This window comes from Coturnix japonica, chromosome 6, assembly GCF_054131305.1.
Source record: "Coturnix japonica strain WE chromosome 6, WE-NBRP24, whole genome shotgun sequence".
NCBI lineage: Eukaryota > Metazoa > Chordata > Aves > Galliformes > Phasianidae > Coturnix > Coturnix japonica.
The window spans coordinates 26,430,245-26,456,652 of record NC_140668.1 but is presented as its reverse complement, the minus strand read 5'-3'; the positions used below and the strand labels follow the sequence as shown (position 1 = coordinate 26,456,652).

At 38.2% G+C, this 26,408-nt stretch overlaps 2 protein-coding genes across 15 annotated transcripts in view; one reads left to right on the top strand and one right to left on the bottom strand.

Annotated features, from left to right (window-relative positions):
- RPGRIP1L (RPGRIP1 like) overlaps positions 1-11,705 on the bottom strand; it is a 51,835-nt gene extending 40,130 nt beyond the window's left edge. For 4 of the 8 annotated variants that reach the window (XM_015873815.3, XM_015873816.3, XM_085551796.1 and 1 more), the window contains exons 1-7: positions 11,420-11,705; positions 10,478-10,595; positions 8,229-8,314; positions 7,320-7,458; positions 4,928-5,226; positions 3,515-3,614; positions 2,615-2,758 (exon numbers count right to left, since the gene is read on the bottom strand). In XM_015873815.3, the coding sequence (XP_015729301.2) occupies positions 2,615-2,758; positions 3,515-3,614; positions 4,928-5,226; positions 7,320-7,458; positions 8,229-8,307 (761 nt within the window). In that variant the 5' untranslated portion in view covers positions 8,308-8,314; positions 10,478-10,595; positions 11,420-11,705. Of the gene's footprint in view, positions 1-2,614; positions 2,759-3,514; positions 3,615-4,927; positions 5,227-7,319; positions 7,459-8,228; positions 8,315-8,694; positions 8,717-10,465; positions 10,596-11,419 lie in introns of those variants that run through there. The other 4 variants (XM_085551793.1, XM_085551795.1, XM_085551798.1 and 1 more) reach the window with 2 other exon arrangements.
- Positions 11,706-11,725: 20 nt separating this feature from the next.
- The window catches only part of FTO (FTO alpha-ketoglutarate dependent dioxygenase), a 216,744-nt gene continuing 202,061 nt past the window's right edge, over positions 11,726-26,408 (top strand). For 3 of the 7 annotated variants that reach the window (XR_014947756.1, XR_014947755.1, XM_015873818.3), the window contains exon 1: positions 11,765-11,918. Coding sequence is in view for 4 of the 7 variants with exons in the window: in XM_015873818.3 (XP_015729304.2) it covers positions 11,880-11,918 (39 nt within the window). In the remaining 3 variants the exon portion in view is untranslated. Of the gene's footprint in view, positions 12,285-26,408 lie in introns of all 7 variants that reach the window. The other 4 variants (XM_085551799.1, XM_015873820.3, XM_015873817.3 and 1 more) reach the window with 3 other exon arrangements.

Below are 26,408 nucleotides of genomic sequence, written 5' to 3'. Positions count from 1 at the left end.
CATGTTATCTACATAAATTAAAGTTATGGTGAGTATAGACAGCAGCACCGTCTCATGCAAGCTATTTAAAAGCTAATGTAGTGGCACGTTTTTATTAATCTTGTTCCACACATCAAACAAAAGGCTCTGATGCCTTCAAAGGCTTTTTCTTTTCTTTTTTTCCCCATTCTTTTTTAAGCAGAGGCTGTTTTTTTTGGTTTTTTTTTTTTGTTGGTTTTTTTTCCCTCTTTTAAGTAGAAAAAGGAGCAGATGATAGAGAAATTTATGATGTACAGATGTAAACCCCACGGCTCCTGACAATCAACAATAACTATTTTTTCAACAATGCATGAAGCACTACTTGATTTAAATGGCTTTTGGGTACTGATATTATCAGTAAATTGTTTAAACTCATAAGTGAAAAATTACTTTTTACTGGGATCAGTTCCACTCTTAGAATTGTAACAGTATTTATCCCAGGAAGATACATGACAAGGAGCACACTGTTTAAGAACAAAATCATTTCAGATTTAGTTAGTTAAGGAAGTTATTAGAGAAAGATTATTTTGGTTTTCCATAAATGATGTCACAGAACAGTAGAACAGAAGACAAACTGATTATCCACACAGGTAGACTTTGCTCCCAGAATATCTTCCCACATTTTCTAGACTAGTTTAAAATAGGAGATAAATAAGGACTTAAAAGACAATGTTACATTTCTCTAATATAGGTAATATTTTCCTCAATGTTAAAAAAAAACATTACCTACAAGAATAAAGCTGCACTCATGCAAAATTTTCTCTACTGCCCTAAAAGCTGAAAGTTCTGCTGCAGATCCAGGAGACACAAACACGTATCTGCTGCTGAAGTCAGAAAATGAAAACAAACTGGTGCCCTTTTATAGCAATACCCTTGATTAATGAGCATTCTGATTTACCTCTAACTTACTTTCTGCCACAAGCACAGAAATAAGGAACATAAACTCTATCTTTCTACTCTAAACCTCATCTAAAAGCTAGATTAAAAGACTGAAAGTGGAAATGCATTTAGGAGAAAGTGACCCTTTAAAATATTAGGTCTTAAGTTTGGGGTTGATGTCTGCAGAACAGCGAAGTCAATCTCTTCTCCAGCCCCTATATCCTTTGGATTAAAACAACAGAGTAGGATCCCAACAATAGACTGGGGACCAGCTGTGTGGAAATGGAGGACCAATAGAACCTTCAACAGAAGGAAATGATTAAATAAAGGATCTTGACCAGCACTGTACAAATTTATACCAGTAATTCCCAGATGGCTAAGCTAATAAAGTTGAGGTCTAATTAAACCACATCTCTTGCATCTAGTCTTTACTTCCATATGAGCAGGACACTGATAAAAAAAACAAGATTGCTCTTAGAGAGCCCTGACTGTTCTTTCAAATGAGACTAGTAGCTCTCAAACATTCCTCTAATCACATTCAGAACAAGAAAAACAAACATAAAGAATAGCACTGCTCTACTTTTCAGGCTCACATACGCTCCATCTGGCCAAGAAAACAAAAGGCTTCTAAGCTAATAGTGTTTAACCACAACTACACCAAAGAGTAAGACAGGACTCCCAGGAGAAGTAGAGAACAGAACATCAATATACAGTACCCACTTTTTTACAACACTTGGGAAGTAACCAGATCATACACTGGCATACATTATGTTCTTCCCCTTACCTCTTGTCCCTTAAAGGAAGTGAAAGATAAAGAGAGAAAAAAAAAAAAGTACCTTTTAGTAACACCTTTACATTGTGTAACCGAAAGCACATTTGTAGAAAACAAAAACATTAATGGTATCAATAGCTGTAGCATACATATGTTACCAAAATTCAACTTTTTCAGTGTCTTCAGCCAGACACAGTAACTCTTAAGAACTTAACATATCTGTTGTCAAGTTTGGTTTATGTGACATTACTGATGCACAAGAGTGCTCACAATAATACAACAATCCCTTAGAAAGGCAAAAGTAACTATACGTTGATGTCTGATGAGGAATAAACAGAACCGGACCTTACTTGATCCTTAACACAAAAGTACCAGATTGAATTTAAACAGTAGGAAGAAGGCAAATATATGCAAAGTTACACAATTCTGCACAAATTATTGTAAAACTGAAAGGAAGAGTAGAGAAGACACTGAATTCACGGCCACTTTACTGTGAGACATTCCACAAGAATGTTTATCTGAGTTTGTTTCGCTGTACAGCTATAGCATGTTCCTTCCAAAATTCACTAACCTGTCCTTACAGGGCCATTATTTTTCTACTGTCACAAGACAGTATTAACGAACGTTAAATGACTATGAAAGTGTTTTGAGACGTTTCTCAGGTTTGTACTGAAGAGCTGATAGATGAACAAAGTTTAATGATCTCAACTTCAATTGAATCTGAATCAGCTGGAAATCAATTCTCTAAAATGGTAAGTATTAAGTTATTTGGTTATTTGTTTATAATAAAAGTCACACAAAAAGCAATAATCATAATCACATTCTCCTAGCTTAGAATCATCCACAGTCACTTGGTCAAATATTATATAACTTAGTTTTATCAAAGAAAAAAGAAACAAATAGAGCACATACTCTAATCATGGAGACTTTCATTTTACACAGTACCTTTGGTTCGCCACTTCTTGCTCTTTCAGATATCGGGTGGATTCTTCAGCCTCTTTTTCTTTTTTGTTCAACTGAGTCCTAAGTAAGTCTCTAAGCTGCTCCAGTTCCCCAATGCGCTCCTTTTGGAAATCAATCTCGGATTCCCTGCCAGAACAGGTATATTATGCTCCAAAACCAGGTAAGCATTTAATAAAATGAATAAATACTTTTCTGTACTCTACAGCTTCTGAATCATAAGCTACAGTTCCTCTTTACCTCATATGCCAATTGTAGACTTTAAAAGTGTCACATAGTTTTTTTGGTCACACACTTATACTTGGTTGCTCCAAGCTACAGTTAGAACAACTATGGTGTGTTTTTTGTTTTTTTTTTTTAATTATCACTTGTGTGAACTGAAATATCTGAGAGAAAAGCTATCTGAATGTTTCTGACATTATAACACTTTTTTTCCCCCCCATTAGTGTTTCCAAGGTAAAACTACTATGAACACCTAGATTCCTGGTAGTCTAAACAGCTCTTATTTTCCTAGTACTCACAGTGACTAGTATAGGATAAGCAGTCACTTCTAGGCCCATGTCTATAAAACTACTAAAGACTGTTTCATACAACATACTAGTAAATATAAAATTATTTTAAAAATAAAGTCTAGCTACTCAAATACAGTTAGAGACTATGCTAAGATCCGTGCAACTCAAACATTGGTAAATTGCATTCCATCAATGACACTTCATCCCATGGATTTTAGGGATAAGAATGTCAAGATAATAAGAATTTTAGTTAGCACTGAAGTTAAATAATTTCATGCTGTAACTTCAGAAAACTGTAACTTTTTCTTAAGAAAAAAAATCCATAAGTTGTAACAGTTATAATGACAGAAATGAAAAAATATGAATATCATACATATTTCTTATTTTAGCTCTTGCATCCTCGAGCAGATTTGGGCCACATTTTCGGGGAACAACTTTGGGTGGTGCCACTTCTGGCTCCTGCAATCTCACTTCTAATAAGAAGGGAAAAAAAAATAAATCATGACGTCAAATGACAAAGCACTTTGCAAAAAAAATTTAATACCTACAGTAGAAACACTTAACACATCTGTCTATGCAGATGCCATAAAAAGCATTTTCATGTAGAATTCACACAGAGAGATAATTAGAGCACCTGCAATTGTAGCTGCTATAAATTTGAACTACAGGCAACACAGTATACACAGGTAAAGAGAGATGTTAAAAAAACCATCTTGAAATATTTTTCTTAGGAAATTTAATCTGAAGGACGGGGAACTGAGACAGTATTTTCAAAGAACAACTGGAAATGGATTTCTAATCACTTGAGTTGGATCTGTTCTGATGCCAAGAGAAATCCTCACAGTGTAACCAATCAACATTTGCTCTTCAATCCTCAAAGAAAGTAAACCACCTTTCCCTGCTAGCAATACGCATGAGTACATTTATCTTATTTCAAGTCCATCTTTACATTACTTAGAGGAAAAAAGAATATTAAGTGTAAAAATTTTCAATTATTTTATCCCATTATATTCAATTTCAGAGTGGTAGAGCTCGTTGGTTTTCATTATCTGTCTAAAAACATGATTAATGTTCACAGTTTGGGCTTCTTGATTTATCAAAATAACCAAAATAAAGACCAGTGGCAGAGGTAGATGGAGAAAAGCACAACATAACAGCAACTTCTACAAATATTCTTATAGAAACAGAAAAGTTGCTAAGTGCAATTTCCAACCAGTTATCAGAAATAAATGACTGAGAATGAAGCTGCCACAACCAGTAAGTCTTGAAAGTAAAAAGCATCATTAATGATGGCTGCATTGTGATATTTGCTTTCAGAAGTCCACACATGTAATAGATATTTTCCAAAGTCTACAATGTTGTGCACACATGTATAAAGAGTTGAGTACAAACCTTGAAATTAAAAAGGCAAATAACGTGCAAACAAACTACAGACACAAAACTTTGTTATGAGAATGCTAAACATTTTCATATAGTGCTTTTATAAGGCGTTTGGAGATATCATAGGAATGTCTCTCAGTTTTAGGAAACGTTTGATAAATACTTCATATTCAAATTTGTACATTTGTTTTACCCCTACTGTTGTGGATTCTCAAAACAAGGACTTAAAACACGAAAGTGTTATCATGATTACTATAAATACATGAAAAAGGAGAAAACTGATCTTTCTGTCTAAAAGTACTAATGTCCACTTGTATTCAGAAAAGGACACACTCATGCTCCAGTTAAGCAGTAATTGGTGTTATGTATTTAAAATACTATGCTTAAAACACATGAAGAATTATACCTTTTTTTGTGTGTTCCAGTGTGCCAGCATCACCATCTGGTTTTTTGAAACCAATGCTATCAAGAGACTGAGCATGTCTGTATTGAATAGGCCTACGGCTTTGAGCAGGGCGCTGCTGTTTGTTTGAAATGAGTTTGCTGCGGAGGATCTCATTATATTTCTCAAGATCACAAACTTTCAACTTCAAACTCTCAACCAATTTTTCCAGCTCCAGATTATGACCCAGCCGCTTGGGGCCGCCACCAACCAGCTCGCTCCTTTTTTTATCATTAGCAAGCCGCGTTATCCTGATGGCCATTCTGGGGAAAATAATAAAAAAGATGAAAAAGAATGTGAAAAGTCAGCATAAAAAGCATTCTGTTGAAAAGAACATAATCACTGTGAAGATTTCAGCATAGAACCTGAATAATAAATTTCAGGTTTTGATATAACTATTACTGCCTGTGAAGAACTCTTTGAAGATAATTGAAACCACTGTGCAGCAATCTGCTTTATAGCACTGACAAATAACAGTTTCCTAAGGCTTATCATTTAAGGTTAGTAAAGGGAGGACACATATTTACTCCATATGCTCCTTAAATGTAATTTTTAACGCATGACCTTATATAGGAACCTCCGCATGCTGTTAAGTAAAGTTACAGATTTTGGATGTGGTGGGCCAAACTAGAAAAGCTGCAATTCCACAAAACATTCAAATATTGAAAGAATGCTAATAATATGCAACATGCCAAAGATTGATCATTTATAGCATTTTAGGATGTAAAGATACATTTCAGTTCTTAAACTGTTAAAATGCAGTTCTTAAAGTTCTTAAACTGTTTTAAAAAAGACTAAATATTTGATATTACCATCCTCGATTTTATATTTAGTAAATATTACCAATGTGCTTCAGAGAAGGAACAGTTAGCTGAAGAATAGATACGGAGGGTATGGTTTTTATTTGTCTTTAAAAGGATACAAATTTTGCTTTTGGCATCTCAAGAGTTGTACCTTTGATTCCCTTTAGTTTTGATAAACATTGGTAAGCCAGAACAAAAGGCAGAAAGGGCACATGGAGGTGATGTAATATACAAGAACAGAAAACATACCAACAGTGAATGGAAAAAACTTGGCGTGTAAAGAAAGAAAAGGTGGCTTTGATGAGAAAGACAAGTTCAAGACTTTACAAAATTGGTCACACATCTTCAAGCAGTCTCTAGTTTACATGGAATCTATTTTTGCAGGCTCAGAAAGAAAACTGAAAATAAGGACACACTTCATTTATTTAAAGAGGCTTGTTTTATTTTGGTATACTTGTGGACAGAAGCTTGTATTTAAAAGAACAAAAGTGAAACATAAAAATTCTGTAATAACTTTAGGATGTCACAGAACATTACCTGCCTGTAAACAGTTCTGTTTTGTTTAGGTTTTTTTGTGTTGGTTTTTTTTTTTTCCCTAATGTATTTCTACTGCAAATTCATTCCAAACTTCTAGATACAGAAGGGTTTTGGCATTAGAGATGCTGGGAGAAAAATGCAGCTTAAGGAATTATGATTCTTCTCCAGTGATAAAGACAAAAACAGTATTAAGAATTTTGGACTTTCTGTGCCTTAAATTATTAATTCAGATATTCCAATCTGGACATTCTGGGAATTTTCCCTAAATGGACGATTGCGGTTGATGAGCCATTAAACAGAAACTTTAGGAATTCATTAGCTTTATGCCATCTTCAATTTAGTAACTGTGAATTACCTCAGGAACAACATGAACGCAGCATAACAGCACAGAGTTGTGCTGAACCTAGACTGAGATTGCTTGCAAGCACTAAATGGCAAAGAGAGGCACAACTTTAAAACTTTCTAGATGTAGCTTTAAATACTGCCCACCAGAAAAGCATCCCATACAAACACACACAATCAGAAATCAAAACAAAAATGGATTGCACAATGGATTTTGGGGCAAAGGTTCTGATACTATGAATCAGTATAAAAACTTTTACACTATGTTTATGTACAACTAGAGGCTCAAATTGTAATTCCTGGATAGCTTGTAGATCATAATGTACAGCTCTCCTTGTTTCCATCTGCTAAGCAGAATTAGAAGAAAAAATGAAGTCTCTTGTTCCATATTGTCCTAGTGAAGTAACTGACTTATTTCCAGGTGTTTCATATGTACCAATTCAATTTCCATTAGTTAGGAGAAAATAAATTCACTGAAAAAGAATTGTAGAATGTACTATGTGAAGCTTCCATTGGGCAGAAGGGAATACCAAGCTTTGAATGACCACTATAAAGAGTGTTCTGAGAAAAATAATAATTGTAAGTTTGTTGACGATTAATACTTTAAGTAGCAAAAGAGTTACTCTGAACCGAAATAAAACCAAAATTTAAAAAATAAAAAATAAAGTTCATACCTTTTAATTGTATCCTCTTGCTTATTTGCTTTCTGTTTAAGTAAGATGTTTTCATCACGTAAACGAAAATATTTATCCTCCAGCTCCTTTCGACTGAGTTGTGACACAGTTTGACGAGCTCTAATATTCCGTGTAGCCACTGATTCAACCCAAATCAACATAACTCAAGATTACTTTCAATACACGTGATGTATTTAAACAACACATAACCCACTCTCTTATTTTGAACTATTGCATATTGGAAGTTCCCAAGTAATTTGATGTTTTACATTTGTATGAGTTGATTTCTTTCAGATTTAATGGTATATAAGTTACTTTTCTCTCACCTCTTACAGATTAAAAAAAGTAACTAAAATGATATAGCAAACTGGTTATGTACCGAACAACGGAAAGGAAATTGTCTAGCACATAACAAGGTGCTGTCAAACACAGGAAGATTGACCCATCCCACGGGGATACTTCCTGATATGTTTCAAAGGAAGCGTATTGTTTCAAAACTTGAAAAGATTAACTCATAATTCTGTAAATTCACTCAGATAAAAGACTGAAGCCAGTAATTCCATTCTAATAGCAACTTAGTAGCATGTCAGAATTACTTCCTACTTTTGGTTCCCATTTTATTGAATGGGTCTGGCCTTGTTCTCAATTCAGCAAAAAAGCCCTCTTTTTTTCCCAGGAGGCATGAAGAATATGCAGTTTGTAACATCTTGCAGCAGTGCCCCTCTTATAACAAGTAACATGAACAAAGAATGGGTCATAGTATCTTTCACCTTCCAGAATGTAATCCAGATTTGCAGTGTTATTTGAACTCAATTTTCTGAGTGTCAATGTCAGAAACATTTTCAGAAAGAACCTAAAGAAGCCACAGATCAAAGACTGTAATAGTAATACATAGCAGCTGGTACAAACCTAGTAATCCTCCAATTCCAGGTAGAGTTGGACCCACAGCTCTCACAGGAGAGCCTCTCACACCAGCTACAGCAGCCATGGCTTATCTGTGAAGAACGAAATTCAAATCAAATTATTTTCAGTATGTGACTTAAGCTGTGTGACTACAATCGCTTCATCTAAAAGTAATGACAGATTCCCTGACATATACATTATATTTTATACATTATACACAACTGTAAATACTCCTTTCTCAGTTGTTTGGCTCAGGACAATCTAAACTTTCAAGCTAAACACCATGTTGCATTAAGCTGTGCTATTCCTTTCTACTTTGGCTTTCTTTCTCTTCTAATAACTCTTACTTCATGTTTTTGGAATTAGATTTTTTAACTTCCTTATTCCATTTTCTTCATTAATCATTGGGCTAAGTCCATATGTCAAAGGGCATGTGGGAGAAGGACCTGAGGGTATTTATTTAATTGTTTACCTGTTTTAAGACAGGTGAAGTCTTAAGGTCTTAACCCATAGACCATAAAGCCATCTGCCATGCTTTGAGTGGAACTCTTTGGAAAAAAAAAAGGTGCTGGGGATTATGAAGTCATTTCAGCATTGCCCCCATTGTTCTCTTAGTCTTCTTTCAGTCACTGACATAGTGAAAATTACTTTCTAAGACAGAGACTCTCCTATGAACAATTCTCATAAATCTGAACACATTTCTTTCTTCGGGCAATAGAAAACTTAGCTACACGACAAAGTGGGATTAGGGAGGTATTAATGTGAGAATGCACTACGTTAGTTTCAGAGTAACATATGAAGATAGATGTTAACAACTACTGTTTCTTCTTTATGATGGTCATAAAGTCAATTAAGGCAGAAACAGTATTAAAGAGGAAGAATAAAACAAAAACACAGTGTCCTTTGGACAATCTTACCCCCCCACCCCCCCAGTTGTTACACACCGCTAATAGAGAGCCAATATGAATCCCTAATAAATCAAAAAAGCAGTGAGAAACTAACAGTGATGCTATGAAAGACCAGTATCAGAGGACCAAAGTGACACAATACAACACATAGACATTCCAGGAAGTGTCTGCTAATTCTATCACAACCAAAACTGATGCTAGAGATACATTTTTCTTCAGCCAGTACAGTTTCCTATCACAGCTCTCCTCAGGACTTATCCAGAAGGAAAGAAGAATTAACCTAAATGTAGTTTTCAACAAAACTATAACGCACAAATTACGTTGACCAAAGTCACTGAAGACTTCAAATACTACCACTGCAAATAAATAGCTTATGTATTATCATGTAAGCATTCCTGATAAGCTCCTACATTATTTCAGCCTGACAAGAAGCCATATCACCCTGTTCTTCACATTCAACTCCTAAAACCACATTCAATATAACCTTCGATTAATTTAACTTTGCTTCCAATCTTCTGATTTTTTCTTATTCATTAAAATATATTACATTACATTACATATGGAGCAAACATTCCCTTCCTGTAGTGGTATAAATGCCTGAAGTGATCTGCAATTGTAAACTAACTACTTTTTATTTGCAGCCTTGGTCACAGTTGGTCACAGAAATACCACCTTGTGATGCTGAAGCCCACGTCACACTGGCATTTTAACCAGCAGAACAATTCTAATGACATAAACTATCAAGTAGCCCCTCGATATTCTTAGCTGCCACCCAACTTGGTTGTTATGTATAAACTCAGTGCTATCTGCAGTCATCAGCTTTTCTCTACCTGGGTTTACTATGGAACACAGCATTATGTGTCACTGCCAACATCATTACAGGAACCTTTCACGGAATCACAGAATGACCCGGGTTGGAAGGGACCTCAAGGATCATGTAGTTCCAACCCCCCTGCCTGGCAGGGCCACCAAACATACACATTTACTAGATCAGGTTGCCCAGGGACCTGCCCAACCTGGTCTTGAACACCTCCAAGGACGGGGCATCCACAACCTCCCTGGGCAGCCTGTTCCAGGGCCTAACCACTCTCCTAGTGAACCCTTGATGCAGGATGATCAGTCCAAATTTGCCTCATGATGGTACCAAGGAGAGGATGCTGTCCTTACACCTCTATCTACAATGTGATCGCCTTCATCATAACACTATTTTTTTGTCTTTTATTTCTTTTTATTTTCATTCTCATTCTTAGCAGTTTCACAGAGGTCAAGGACTGTACATGAAAGCCAGTTTTATTAGCAAGATGACAAGACTAGCAAACAAATGGCAAAACAGACCTGCTATATTACCTGAGTTTACTGGACTTCAAATATATTCTCAACAGCAAAATGAAAAGTTAGTCGTCTCATTACGAACTGACAGGAACAAAACGATCAGCTTTCATTTGGTGTCCGAAGAAAATACAACCTTTTTAATGAAAAAGCGTATTTTAGATACACACAGTTGAAACCCACAATCTGATTTTAGGCAAAATACAACTCCAGACATAGTGCCTGACATTAAAATTTGTTCTGTTGGTAAAATAAAAGAACTTATGTCTCTAATAATCACTAGAAGTCATCAAACTTCACACTTAAAGAAAGGAATTTTCGCTATATCTCTGGAATTTAACTGTGAGAATTAAATGTAATAAGGTGAAAGGCTCATGCTACAGGCCCACATTCTTATACAACCCACAAAGCACACTGCTATCATTCCAATGGGACATACTGCTCCATCACTATCATTCCAATGGGGCAAAACTAAGGGGGGGGGATTATGGAGATTACCAGGAGTTCTCAGCTAGGGGTGCAGTAAGTGGCACTTTGTAGTGATATCTTAAATACCGAGATATTAACTTCATTCTTTCACCACAGTTTAGTACTTTATGTGCCTCAGCCCCAGCTGTGATGATGCTTTTCTCATGTGTTAAAGGGAGAAATGAGAGCAGCCCGCCCAGGCGCCTCAGCCTATGGCAGCGTGCTCCCAGCCCACCTGCCTCCTCAGCTGACTCCTCCAACATAAATATCTCCACTTTATTGGCCTCGCCGACTAAAACAACCTCACTTACTGCTCGTTCAGAGCACACACGTTTCAGTATTGTGGGCATCAGTACAACGAACTACAACGAGGACAGAAAGCAGGCTGCAATGGATACTAAACGGTCAGAACAGCTGCAGTGTGAGGGAAGGGGTCCTCACAGCCCCGATAGTCCCACAGAAACACCATCAAACACCAAAGCCCAATCTCACCTTCCTCACACCGTACCGGCGCTCCTCGGGTTCCCCAGCCCTGCCTTCGACACATTCCGAAGGGGCGGAAGGAGGCGGTATTATTCCCTCACAGAGAAAAGGAATCCCCTCGAGTCTTACATGGTCGGCTTTACTCTTTATACATATACCAGACACCACAGCTAAAGAGAGCCTGGGGGCGATTATCAATAGCAAAGCCCGACGCTCAAAGTCTCCTCCATTCTCACAGCCGACTCCCCGCCCCGCGCCGCGTCCCAGCGCTCCGGTAGCAACACGGTCGGTTGCCAACCGCTCCCTTCCAGTTCCGGGCAGCGCAACGGATCGTGCGTTGCTCTATGGGAACTGTAGTTCTGGGCGGAACCGAATAGGGCCGACCGTAAAGCGGCACTTCCTGGGTCCGTTCCGCGGTGCTGATGGGATTTGTAGTGCTGTGAAGGGCGGCGGAGCGGAGCGTGGCGGCATGAAGAGGAGAGCGGGGGAGCGGGAGAAGGAGCTGAAGGTACTGGAAGTACTGGAGGTATTGGAGGTACTGGAGGTACCCGCGCTCCCCTCCACCCTAAAAGGGCAGTGCAGGGCGAGCCCCTGCCCCGGGGCTGCTATGGGTTCCTTCATTTCCGAGCCCTTGTAGCAGCAGCAGCGCTTCGGGTGGGAGCTGCAGCGGGTTCGGCTCGTGCTGCTCGTGCTTCCCGTGCAGAGCCGCGATCCGACACCCCGAGTGGGGCTGGAGGGGCCGCGAGCTCATGGAGGCTGCGAGTTCCGCCACGTTTAAGGAGGGTGCACAGCCCCACACAGCGCTCACCATAAGGGATTTTGCTCGCGGGGTTTTGGGTATTTCCCTTAAAAAGGAGCGTCAGGAGACATTGCGGTAAGTGTAAAAAGCTGCCGGCGGTGTGTTACGTAGCTACACTTCTATCAGCCAATTTGAAGCACTCTCTGCTAAGCCCGTCTTAAATAAACGCTTCTAGATCTCCCGTGTAACCCCCCACGCGTGTTCAGGTCGTGCCGTGACAACGTGCCCCGGAGCAGCGTTGCTCTGTGCATTGCTTACACGCCGGTGCCGTGTTTGCAAACTGCTGGCAGGGCGGTGCTGAGCAAGGAGGCTCCTGCTACAGAGTTACAGGCAGGTTCAGCTGATTTGTGTGGCTGCACAGCTGGCTTTGGTGCTGCTGTTACGTTGTTGCTGTTAGTTATTTCACTGCAGGGGGTTCGATCTCGAGGTTTGCATCTAAATGCTGTCAGAGAAGGGGAACTAAAAGGGCTGCTTGGCTCTAAGCTGGGTTCTTCCTCCTCTCCCTCTATCGTCCACCACAAAGTCACAGAACTATAGGATATTTTGGGTTGGAAGGAGCCTTAAAGCCCACCCAGTTGCAATTCCCACCTGTGGGCTGGTTTCCAACCACTGCCAAGGGTCCTGTCTGGCCTCAGGTACTTCCAAGGGTGGGAAATCCACACTGAAGGTAGAGAGAATGTGATCTTACTGCATTAGCATTGCCAGAGGTTCCATCTAGGTCCTAATCAAAGCAAGTTCTCTTTTCACCTCAAATATGAGTGAGGTTAATCCAACCTCTTCTGGACAGCAGGATTTATGGGCCTGTTAATGTGAGGGAAGTGGTTGGACCGAGGGGCTGGTTGGGTTTATGCTTCTCCTGGCAGCGTCTCTTGTCTGGAGAATTAAATCTTGAATAAAAGTTTGTGTTTTGCAATACTCGTGTGCTGCTGAGTGCTGTCTTTCAAAAGCCTGGTAACTGGCTTTAGCTTTGTAATTACATGATATGCTCCTTTTATATGGCAAGCTGTTCTATCTCTTAAATTTTCATGGGTAAGACCAGTTTTGATTTATGCTGTTGTGGAGCAGCACTTCAGTTCCAAGGATGTGTGGTGGGAGTTTTCTCAGAGTGCAGTGCTGTTATACAGCATTTTGTACTTTGTAATCACCCAATTGGATGGAATGAAATGGAATGGCCAGTTGAAATGAAACTGCTTATGACTGTATGTGGTGATCCAGGCCCAGGAGGGCTCCTTCCTTTTGGAGAAGGATGCCAAGTCATTACTGGGAAGAGGATCTAAAAACAAGCTGTGGGGATCATGGCCAGAAGTGATCTATGAAGCTGTGTTAAGCTCCATGTGGTGGTGGGTTGATGGTGATCTTAGCGGTCATCTCCAAGAATTAAATGTCTTTCTTAATGATCCTATGACTCTGTGTTGGGGATGGTAGTGTCCTGTGCGCTATCCCTCTGACTGTGAAATGGGTCATAGAACACAACCCACCTTTGGGAATGTTTCATGCCATCAACTTCTCTACTCTTCCCCACAGCAAATGTTATTTTTATCTATAAAAACACAGCTGATGGAGGAGATGTTACTTGTTAACACTTTAAAATTCACTTCTTTTTAGCCACCTTAGTGTTATTTTTATTCTCTTTGCATTGTTGATCAGAACTCTGTTCATCTTCTGGTAAACTGGGTCCCATGTAAAATAAAAGCAAACACAAGTGTGTTGGCATGGAGTCTACTGGCAATAATTTTTTCTTCTTAAACTTGGGAAGAAAGCTGCAATGCTGTTGGACTGTTATCTTGATTAGTTCTTCTCTAACACATGGCTGGTTTCAAGCCTTATGTTATCAAAAATGCTCGGGGTAAGTTTCAGTATGATATATGCCAAGTTCTGTAAACTACATCTATATACTTCCTTTTGCCACTGTTTGCATATTAAGGCTGTATGACATTGCCATAAGAAAAATGGGATGCTCAGTTAGTCTGGAGTATTATTTTCCTTTTCTTGGAAAGGATTACATTGATGGCCCAGTTCACAATTACCTTGTGTAGCTGTTTATGCTAATTCACATTGCTGAGAAACCAAAACCAGCTTCAGAGAATTTATTCCACAGACATTACTGTTATATTTGTACAGCTCCCAGTGCAGCTGGGACCCCAATCCAATAAAGTTATTGCTATACAAATAATAAATGCATCAATATGCGCGTATCTGAATATTCACAAGGCTTTTACAAAGATATTCATGTGTGATTTCACATTTGCGAGACGTTAGACAAAGTGACAAGGCAATATAAAGCTTTAAATAACCCAAAGCTTTGCATGTGTTTTATTTACAAGGAGTAACAGGGAACGTAGGAGCTTGGCTGAGATTTTGATGAAATGTTGTGTTTCCTGCATCATCTTCATTTTTTCTGGCTGGAGAAGATTATTTATTTGAGATGAAATGAGTTGCTTCAACATATTAATACCAAGGGGCGAAAAAAAGTATTCTCTGAATACTTAAGAGATTTTAGGATCAGTGGTGAAAAATATTACCCAGCCCATGAAGTGTGTCAACTTCATCTATTCAGAGTTTGTTCCAATATTTCATTACTTTCTTGGTTTTTTTTTGTTATTGTTCTGCCTCTTAAGATATAAAAACATGACATTTTCCAATTGACAGACTAAATAGATTCTTTTAGGAGTTTTATTTGGGCAAATTAAAGTTAATGAAACAGCTTAGATACAGTTAAATAAGCTTGTTGTTATGTCGTATTTCTGCTTAGGTAAGATGGTGTGCAGGGTTTTTTTTGCAGAATCAGCAGCCAATATGCCAGCAGCAATTTTTGTGGTAATCGCATTATTGGCCCATCCCATTATTAATGGGACAATAATGAAGAAATAGTGTTGTTAGTAAAATAACGCACAATTTGTGTATTGGAAATGGTCAAGTAGAAACCTTGCATATGCAGAATAAAACACGAGAAAGAATGAGTGGCAAATGTTCCTCGCTTTTAAATTCATCACATTCCTGCTGCTTAAATTGCCTCAGCTGCTAATGCTGGAACCATTACAGTAATGGACTCGGCAAATGAAGGAGAACCAAGACATACACACTTTATTACTGGAGGGGTAATTTTCTCTTCATCTGTAATAGCAGCAGTGCCTAGTATTGATCGGACCATCAAGATACTAATCCTCTGTAAAATTACTTGTTATAACTGAAAATGTGTAAATCCAAATCAGTCTGTGTCCTGACTTTCTACTTACTCTGGGATCTAGAGTAAGAGATGGTTTATTTTTTGTGATTTAAGGCCCTTATATTGATGATAGTAGGAGCTTTCTTTGCAAGAGTGAGTGCTTAATCTTAGCAATGGCCCAGGGTTGTCTTTTTGTTTTAACTAGAACATCACCCACTTAATTAAGGAGTGTGTGTCTATCTTGCTTCTCTGAATTGTGTTGGTACTTAGACTCCCCAGATTTATTAAACATGTTGTTTTACATTCAGTCTCTTGTTTTTTGCTGTAAATAAGAACAGATCTGTGTTTTATGTCTTGTAAGATCTTGGAGCTGAGGATGTGAGAAAAGTGGATACTGAAAACGTGAATTTGTGTTCTGTTGACTGTAGCCTGTAAGGCCAAATGTGAGGAATGTCAGAGTAATCAAATGCCAGAGGTCTAAGGGGCTTCAGTTCTCTTTGATCCTAGTGGTTCTGACATAAGCAAGTGAATGGGAGCTGTTCTTAACATCTGCCGTATTCCGATATGCCCTCTTGGCCTGGTTATTCTATTTTTTCTATTTTATTTTTTCACCTACTTCATCTTTTTCCTCTGCTCATTCATAGACTTGTGTGTTAAGAATATAAGCACGTGTCTGAAACTTGTGTAGCCTTTAGCCAAGTGAAGTTTTGATTTTTGGCTTAGTTGTGTGCCAGAAGTTTAATTACAGGCGTACTGTGTAACAGCTAAACAGGTGAACCTCATAGGGCATTTGTTTTTGTTTTGTAGCATCAAGTAGATTAAAAAACAAACAAACAAACAAAAAAAACCCCACACATATTGGTTTTGCCAGAGTATTTATCTACTTATTCCCTCTCCTTTCTATTTCTGCCTTAATTTAACTAATCTAACTTCCATCATTTAGGGAGACTGTGGTTTCTGGGAAGCTATTGCGGTACCTTTCTGGGTAGCCTTTCTCTCTATGAAATCTAATTTTTTTTGCAACTTTACAGACAGTGATGAGCTCTGCTTGCTATCAAATAATAATTTAAGAGGCCTAATAGAGTCTTAGTGGATGTTTAAAATGTAAGTGTAAATTCAGGTTTTGGTATTCTAAAGTAAGAAGATAGGCAGCGCGTTCTGAGTATTAATTGCAATTCCTGTTACCTGCCTGGAAGCAGCTGTAGAGTTGGTCACAATTACTGGTGGTATTTGAAGTTTCTCCCAAGCCCTAAATGGAAGTGCCAGTCATGGCAATGCAACAGAAGTAAATCCAGGAAAAGCAAAACCCTTTTGTGGGTTTCTTGCTGTCCGTCAGCTGCATTTGTGGGTGATTTCAAGGAAAGAGCAGACACGGCTCCTGAAAGATGAGATTCTTTTTGATTAATTCTTTGTGTGCCTCAGAACCCCAAACTTTGTTCCATTTAATTAACGTATGAACTGAGCAAATGCTGTTTGCTTAATTTCAGTTCATGTGTCAAACAGCATCTTCCCTATAATTTTGTAGAGTACGGAGATGTGTACAGAGGAGCTTCTTATGTGATGGTACCATGGCTTGGAGCAGTTTTCTTAAATGTAATGTTCAAGTCTTCTGCATAGGAAATGATAAAACTGTAATTAAAACAAGCGTTTTTGGTGTTACTGGAGTGTAAAACAAAGACATTTTTTTACCCTATTTAGTATTAACTTATTTTGCCTTCATACGCATCCGGCACTTTTATAAAAGAATGACATCTATTCCTCCTAGAATTTGCTCAGTTTCATTTTGCCCTTTTGTCTGCTGCTCATCCCACCACTTTTATTTAAGACTGTAAAGTTACTTCAGTGTAACTGCTGTTGTCACCTTTGCCCTCAGCTAATCAAATAGTTTACCTTGAGGGAAACATTTATCTCCCACTTTCATTATTATTATTTTCGTAGCTGTAAAGATATATATTTTATGTCTGCAGAAGGCTGTAACAGTGAAACGAGGTATTGATCTGCTGTATTTGGCAATTTCTTTCCACCTTGCCATCGATATCATGTCAGCCTCTGTCTGTACTGTGGTTGACCTCACAAATAGCTCTTTATGTTCCCATTGGATTCAAATGATATACTATTCTCAAAACTAAATCAATGAATGATTATAAAGTTTTTAGTATTATTTCATAAGCCCCAGGCAACTGGTACTTCATGTGGTGAATACTTGAAAAGGTATCTGATGATATCTGATTAAGAGATGTTGCTGATTCTGTTCAAAGGTTTTAAGTTGTGTTGAAATCAAACAACCCGTAATACGAAGTTCAGGATTTGATTTGCATATTTCCTTACAAATACTGAAGCTTCTGCCTGTAATTCACTGGAGAGACTTCAGTCTACAATAGCAGAAGATTTTAACTTCAAGCTAAACCACTGCTTCTGATACATGCTGTGATGAGTGCAACAACTGAATGCACTGAATCTTGGTAGTCAATGATCATGATTGGTAGTACACTGTGTGCTGTGCTTTGAGGGGGGGAAGAAAGCTGAAGTAAAGATCAGATAAGGTTTTACTTGCCAGAAAGTGAACAGTAGTAAGTCTAAGCAGCTCTGCAACTGAAAAACACTGCTCGTATTGCTCTGTAGTATCATACCCTTGGAGTGTACTTTTTTCTTTTTGGTTCAGTGATGACTAATTCAGTGGACACGTGCCTTTTATGTATGTTTGCTGCTCTGTTTTTGGTTTATCTTGTGGTATATGAAATACATACCATATTGGTGATATTGGTTCTTTTGTTTGGATCTTTGTTCTTTTTTTCATAGTAATAGTGAAATATTTGGGCAGGAAGAGGACCTGGAAAAATGTTAAGTTAGCATTAATTTCTCCCATTCCTTACAGCAGAATCTATTAAGCCTGGCAACCTTTTGGTACATACTATCTTTCATTTTCTAAACTTAAAGCCACTGTTGTGTGAAAAATAGCCCTGTGATACAGTCACATTAGCACTGTCCTCATAAATCACCTCTGTGGTAGGGGACGTTTTTCCCTCCTCTACAACTACAAGTTAAAATACAAAAGGAAGTTCAGGTGGATTTGTGAGTTACCACAAATGAATAGATGGTGTATGATAAGCATTGGATACATTGCTTGCATTCTTTGTAATCGAGCTGTGTGTATGCAGTAACTCCTGTTCCTTTTGGACAGTGTTGGACTGTTTGAAGTTCATGCTGAATGTTGGAAAGACTTCTTAGAGTGGTGAGGTGATGGAGTCAGCATTCCTGAAGTAGGAATGTTGTCCCTGCTGTAAGGTTTGAGGGGGTCTATGTCTGCTTATGTGAAGAACAATAGCTTTAATGCTTCTTGATCCAAATGTGCTCATCGTAAATGATGAAGTTCCACTTCAGTTTGTGATTCAGAGCTTGTGAATATGGTCTTTAATGCACTGGAGCCATGTCAGCAGTTGGTACAGGGCAGTAATGTCACAAACAGGGTGATGCCAGTGACCCGGTGAAGAGGAACAAGCAGTTTGTATGTCGGTCTGTTGTTGAAGGACAGTGCTTGGCCCTGGAAGTGCAGGAGGGATGGACTGCTCATGAGAAGGGCATAAAGAGCCAACCTGTATGATCCTTTGTCAGCGTGATTAAATTTGGTGTCGAGCATGGGTTTGTATGAAAGATGAGAGGCATCACTGTTTATCTAATAATAAAAAGTGTTCCTATTTTTCCTGGAGTCTTTTATATGTTAATAGAGGCGAATGTGAATATGATCACATAATTTAAATGTGTAAGTAAAAAATATACATCTCTACTGCCAATGAGTTAAAAGCAAGGCGTATATGTTTTATGCAAAATACTGCCATTTCATTGTTAATCACACTGTTCAAGCCATAACTCCACACCAAACAGTGCTTTTAAAGAAATAGAAAACAGTGTTATTGGGCCATTTATAACAGAAAGGCTTGGGATACGTAGAGACTGATGCAAAGTGTTTATTTGTGTGCTTTAAGGTAATTCTGTGTGGCAAAACTAATATAGAAATGTGGAATTACAGATCCAAGTGATTGTGTTAACCCTAATTAGTAAGGTGCTCCTTTTTAATAGTAGAGGAATCGCTGTTGTTTAATAGAACAAAATATTTCCTAATTATATCCATCATAAAGGCTCATTGTGTGAGAGCTGGAGAAATAATGGTGAGAGATTTGAACATTTTTAGATATTAAAAGAAAGAGAAGTAAAAAAGTTTGGATGTAATTCTCCTCACTCTTTCTACCCTGCCAAATCTGGCTTGTTTAAAACAGCTGCTGAGAGTTCTGTTTAACGTTACACTTTGCATGCATTTGTGATTTGAAATGAGAGGAAGAGAAATTTGTGACAGGCAGTTTGAATGGCATGCTGTCAGTTTGGCTCTTCGTGAATTGGCAGCGGTCTCATTTAGGACCTTGAAATACGTGTCTGCCTGGACAGAATGAGAGCGCTTTGCATGTTCTGCAGAAGACAGCCACTCCTTGCTGCCTCACAGCACTCAGTGGTGCATGACAGTTGCCCTTCATTGCTGTCTGCGCAGAACTTAACCTCTGACCGCCCACTTAGTCGCTCTGCAGCGGCTGGAGCAGGCCAGGCTGCTGGTGAATGACGGGCATCGGCCTGCAACGTGCCTGTCATTATCGGGCTGTCAGGAGTAGCCTGCCATCGGGCTCCATCACAGCTTGAAACTCATGTGCAGCAGCCCATAGTACTTAACTTCCAGGACTGTCAACAGAACACTCAAATGTGCATAAAAAATGCGTATTGAATATGTCTTTGATCATAATATAGGAAGATATTTTTCGTGTGCGCTGAATGTATTCATGCAGCTTTCATGGGGCCAAGAGGTTGAATCTGCTGCCATGGTAAAAAGTGAACTGTTGTCTCCTGTGGTATGTTTCAAATAGCACAATTTAGATTTGAGCAGCTCTGCCAGTTAAACCCTCAGCTTGTCTTGCGTATCCTATCAGCTCTGCAGCCGGCAGTGTAAGCAGCACAATGCTCGACCAGTGGTGCCTGAGGTTAGCTGTCAAGCAGCACTGTTATTTGGGATCTTGCTGTAATGTAGTAGTGTAAAAAGAGTTCAGGCTACGTGATTTGTAAAGTGGTTGTGAGAACTTAAAATGGCTGAAATTTATTTCAGGTGCCCCCCTGCTCTCTCCCCAAGAGTGTGAGAGTAGGTAGCATTTATCATAATCGAGTAAGAAACCCAAGGTAATATAAAACACTCTTTTTTTTTCCCCTCAAGTAGAGAATACGGTGAATAGAAGAGCATTGGAATTCATTACAAAGAGATGGGAAGGATGGACTTCACTAAGTGATAAATGCTTGATGTTGAAAATATTTAATGAGCAGATACATTTGTATTTTCTAATAATGAATGCTAAGGACTTTGGGGCTGAACCTCACTCACCATTAACTAAATGAAAGGGAATTGCAGCGTTGGACTAGTCAGGAGCATAAGCTTGGTCTGCAAGTGAATCCTTTAAACTAGCATCATACAGTAACAAATAGGGAGAGTGGTTTCATGTTTGGAGGAGTCATGTTCTGCTTTAGCATAATATTTACCAGTCACTTGGGCAAAACAAGCAAGTTGCAATTTATTTGTTCTATTTCTTCAGGCACATCTGTTTATCTTCTCTAAACATCCCAGTTGCTTCTCATATGAAATGTTTTATCACAGTGACATCACAGACTATAAATATCGTGGTCAATCACAATTCACTAGAGCTTCGTCATAATGGACAGTGTAGATCAGAAGGGCAATGATTGCATTATCTTGCTGTTTGGCTATAAGATGTGTTTTTATTTTATATTTTTTGGGGCATTTTGAAATGTTTTCACACTAATTAAGCAAAATCAATAAAATCATAGGAAGTGATTAGATTGGTTAATAGCACTAACTTTTTTTTCTGTCCCATTTCAGAAAGAAGTTTTTTGCTGTTTCACTGTCCAAATCAAGCCTGCATTTCTTGTTGGGACTTAATTATACTCTTTGTAGCTGTGTTCCTGAGGGAAAGAAAAAACAACCGTTCTTAGGATCTCTAAGTACTAATGTACTATTTCTCCTAACCAGGGTTCTTCTTCTGCCTTTTTTGAAGTCACATTTCCTACTTCTGTGCAGAAGAAACTGACCATTGTTATTCAGTTTATTGCATCTGTGTATAGGTTTTCAAATAGAAGTCCTTTTGTTAGCATTGTCTACATACAAAGAACCCCACCATAAAAGCATCTTCTGACTTGTAGATATTAGAATTGAATGTTTAAAAGCAAAGGTGCAGTGAGTAAAGGTAAATGTCATTGCTTTTTTTTTTGTTTGTGGTTACAGTATCTGGACTAAAACCAAAATGTTTTAATGGAACAAAATAGCTCCTGAAGTGAGTTTTGGTGGAGCAAGAGGTGTATGTGTGTTTTTTATTCCAGCTTCCAAAAGTGTTTGGAAACTGTGTTCATGTACTTGAGGTTAGACATCCATGATCCTCTTTGGTGTTATAGGAGAAAAATAAATCCTTTAATGCAAAATAAAGGAGGGCTGGATAACTAAAGGGAAGTGCTTTGTTGTCACCTACACTCTCTGCAGTACAAATATCAGCTTGTCACAAAGGTTGAGACCTTTGTAGTGCATTCTTTCAGGATACAAATCTGTCTCTCTTCTGGCTTTAACGCAATAGCTGTGAAATATCTGTATTAGGTAAAATAGAGGTTAAGGCACCTTTAGGGCACTGAATTCTTATCTCTTTTTACTAGCAGTGGTGTCAACATGCACTAAAATGTGATGACCTACTCTCCTCTTTGATAAAAGGAAAATGACCTGTCTACTGTGGTCGATGATAGACTTGCCCAAGGCAGATTATATTGTCACCTTCTTTAGTGTTAGTGTATAGGAAAATAAAGAAAGGCTGGGATATTTCTGTTTACCATAGAAGTATTTGACATTTCTAGCTACTGATAAAACGTACTCAAGGGTAGAAAGAAGGAACTGGTTTATGCGACTAAGCAAGGCTGCAAAGAAATGCAGAGATATTTTTTTATTGTGAGCCCTTGGTATTGCAGGACACATGATGCGTATCAAGAGATTCCTTCTTACAACTTCAGACACTCAGGGTTCAAGTTGTACATTTAACCTGCTTTTTGCTTGTCCGTGGCCTTTTTGTACACAAAAAGCTGACATCTCTTGAGTTGTCTTGAACTTCTGATGTGACTGTATACTGTACAACAGGCAGAGCTTAATCGTGGATGTAGCTAGTACCAGCAGTTTAACATTTGTGATGTTGTGGAGACGGTTGTTGTCTGGTCCTAGACCATTTCTTCTGTAAAGTTTATAGTTTTGTAACAATTAATTTAGTAGTAATTATGAATCATTGCTTACTGTAACTGTGAATAATGACATGTATAAGTAATTTAGCTGGCTTAAACTTTAGACTTGAAACATCTCAAAGCATTAAACGACTTTAACCCATAAATAGTAGAATCACAGCGTTCTGTAAATTAAATGAAGGTGATTTTCATGCTATTCGGGGTCTAGATTTGAGACTGAAGAATTCTGTTATTCTTTTTATTTACATTTAAAATGGAGTGTGTTTTAGAAATGGTTAACACCTTTGCAAGATGGCGATGTAATGCATAAAATCCTTTTTGTGTGAGTTCTTTATAATTTAGTTTTTTGTTGGGAAGCTCAAAGTTTTGGTTTGTTTTTTTTCCCTGAAGTTATAGAACAGACCCAAATGAAATGTATTTACAGCATTCTCTTATGAATACAATGTCTTCCCATTGCTTGGGAGCTTTATACAGCTTAGGGCTGTATAGTTGAATCGGTCACTTTTATCATTTGTTACTTCTCAATTTATTGTCTCAGATGTTCATGCTTCTTAAATGAGTGCTTAGCAAGTAATGGGAAGTGTAAAGTTACTGGGAAAATTGAAAAATAAGTTATTAATCTAAAATCTGTCCCCTTCATTGAGCTAATTTGGTTCTTGCTGATGAACTTATGTTACAGGAGTAAGACTCCACTGCACAGCACATTGACTACTGACATCCCAATACTTCTGTTGGTGCTGATTGGAATTGCGGTACAATATAATTAAACTAGGAAGTTTGCGTTAATTCTAATTTAAAGCAGATCAGTGCAGCATTGTTTGATCCTGAAAGTTCTGGCATTTTATTCCTTTTTTTTTCTACCTGGAATGGTATAACCGTCATTTTTCCAAACATCAAAACAACAATTTAATCTTTCACCTACCAGTACAAACGTGAATTAAAAATACATTAATTAAAAAGAGAAAGAACAGTTAGTATGTCAGAAATTGGATTTATCTTGTGTTAGTGGTGTTTCTGCTGGTATCCTAGAAAGATAATAACCAGAGATGGCTTTGCAGAACTTTCATCTTTAAATTTCTAAATGTATATGGAATTAAGTACTACATTGACTTTATACTTGGCTGGTCCTTGTTTTATGTAGCTTCATTCAAGGAGCCATTTGTGTTGCTGAGTTCAGGTATTTATCATTATTTTTTAGTGATCAGTGTTTTTGCTGTTGTTTTTTTTAATATGCATATATCATGGAGGTTATGTTATGAATTGGAGATGATCCATTTCCTAAGATTAAATTGGGGAATCAAGACAGTAGCGGAGCTGGGCAATGAGAGATGAATGAGCAAAACAAAAACTACCAAATAGGGACTTGTTGGAAGGTGCCAAAATGTTCACGTGAGGTAATGTTTATTTTGGGAGGTGATTAAATAAGTGGAAAACTGACACATCTGAGTGGAAGAGAATCAGTAATACATAAATTCAAACACCTAGCACCTATTGGGTTCCAGTGTAATACTGTAGTGCTTATTTGACTGGAATGCAAAGCAGTGTTATAAAAACTATAATATAAATGAATTTGCATGTGTCTTGCTGTTCATAAGGCTTGCTGTCACTCTGAGAAGGAGCTAGCACTGAAATGATGAGTGAAGGGCTCAGATGCTCCCATTTCAATACTAATGTGGCTGAAAAGAGAGAGTTGTGACTGCTGTGCTGACGAGGGCAGGAGAAACAGCTCTTCCAAACCCAGTGCAGGAGAGCACTTCTGTTCCTCTCCTTTTCATTTTCATGATCTGAAGTCTTATTGGAGATGGCTATTAGCAAAAAGATCATGGTTATGCTGTTTTATATTTGCATGAATTCAAATGAGGTTATTTAGCCTGTAAGTAGATGAACATTTTTAAAGGCAACTCTTTTTTCACCTGGGCATCTGTTAGTACTTGCTTGTGGAACATAATAAGCAGGAGCAGTGAGTACTTCTTGGGGATGAGGGGGATGAGTGGAAGGGTTATTTAAGGGTCCAATGTTAACGTAGTTAACAAAAAGGTTCCAAACGTGTTGCTTGAGAATTCACATGGCCTACCTGTATGTAAGCCCCTGCAGGGACATGGCCATGGAGTCCTTTTGAGAGGCACCTGGCTGGAAGTCTGAATAGCTCAGGGCCTCTTCATTTATTTCGGGAAAATTTCTTTTGCATGTGGAATCATCCCTTCCCCTGTGACCTGGGCCCAATTTTCTCTCTTATTTACTTTTGGAGATCTTTGGGATTTCCAAATTCTATCTGTATGTGCAAAATTGCAGCCCTTTGCATGCATAATAAAAGCTCAATGACTTCTTGCCAGTGATGTGATGATTTCCCATGCATAATACATTCAGTCATACTGTGCATATGCAGTGACAAAATAAGCAAAGGGGAATGAAGTATCCCTGTGGATGATGTCTGGGAGAGAGCTCCTGTCTCACTGTCAAACGTTTGCCTCTCTGAACTCCCTGTAGATCTTTCTCCTTGGGCTCAGCGCCAACTGCAGCATCCTCCCCATCTGGTCTGTATTGTGAAGCTTGGAGCTCACCTCGACCTTTTTAGTCTCTAACTGGAGAGTTTTGCACGTCTACCAAGAGGTAGAAAATGCAGAAGAGATGGCATTTCCTTAAGGCAACTTTCTGTAAGAAGTCCTTGGTGTTTGCCACTCTTAGTGTTTTGTCAAAACACAACAGAAATTTTGTATCAGTTGAATTAATGGGAAATATTAGGGCTTCTATTGTGATTGTTCTTCAAAATGTGCTGGACTCTTCTTGGTTCATCTTTATGCTTTATGCAACTGTGTTTATAGTAGGCCAGATAGTTTTCTATGCTTCTATGAATCATTTCTAGGCATTACTATGTGTGCGGTAGGAAAAATGTTAAAATATTGGAGGTAATAAAAAATTTAGCTAAGACCGCTGAAGCTCTCAAAAACTACCTCAATCTCTGTTCTGACATGAGCAGTCAGTGTTGCAGCCTCTAAACTGGGATCACATGGTGCCTGTAAATGCTAACAAGAAGCCTTAGATAACTTCTACTGACAACCCAGTACAGCTTTATGACATTATGCTGGCAAAACTCTGTGTCGCATTTGTAGCTACATATGTGGAAAGGTATAGTATGTTTTGCTAACTGTAGTGTTTAGGCAGGTATAGTGATACGATGTCATGCTGCACGTAACTGCATCCTGGTGAACAACATATTTATCTATTTCTCATTAAGTTAATAAATCAAGTAGCTTTTGCTGTTGTTTTAGATACAAACTGACAGGGATAAAATATAGTCTGAATTCTGACTGGTTTCCAGTGTTTATCAGTGATGAAAAATTGCAGATTAGTCTGTTTATATGCTCAGAACATTTACACAAAGGATATATTGTTACAGTTGTCGGTTTAGTTCTGATTATTACTCACTATGTCTATTGCAATTTTCTCATTATTATTGTTATTGAGCTCTGTGTGTAATAGATGGAATTACTTTGTCCACCATTTATTTTATGAATGGCCTACAGAAACATCAGTGTTAATAATATTATCCACTTAATGTACGCAGCAGTTTATAATATGAGTGGAAGAATAATGTGATGCACTGTTCGAATTTTGTTGGCATGAGATAAATAGATCTAGTGCATTTGTATTGGTAAATGCATTGTTAAAATTGAGGGGATTTAAAAAAATGCAGAAGTTGATAAGTGATTGCAACT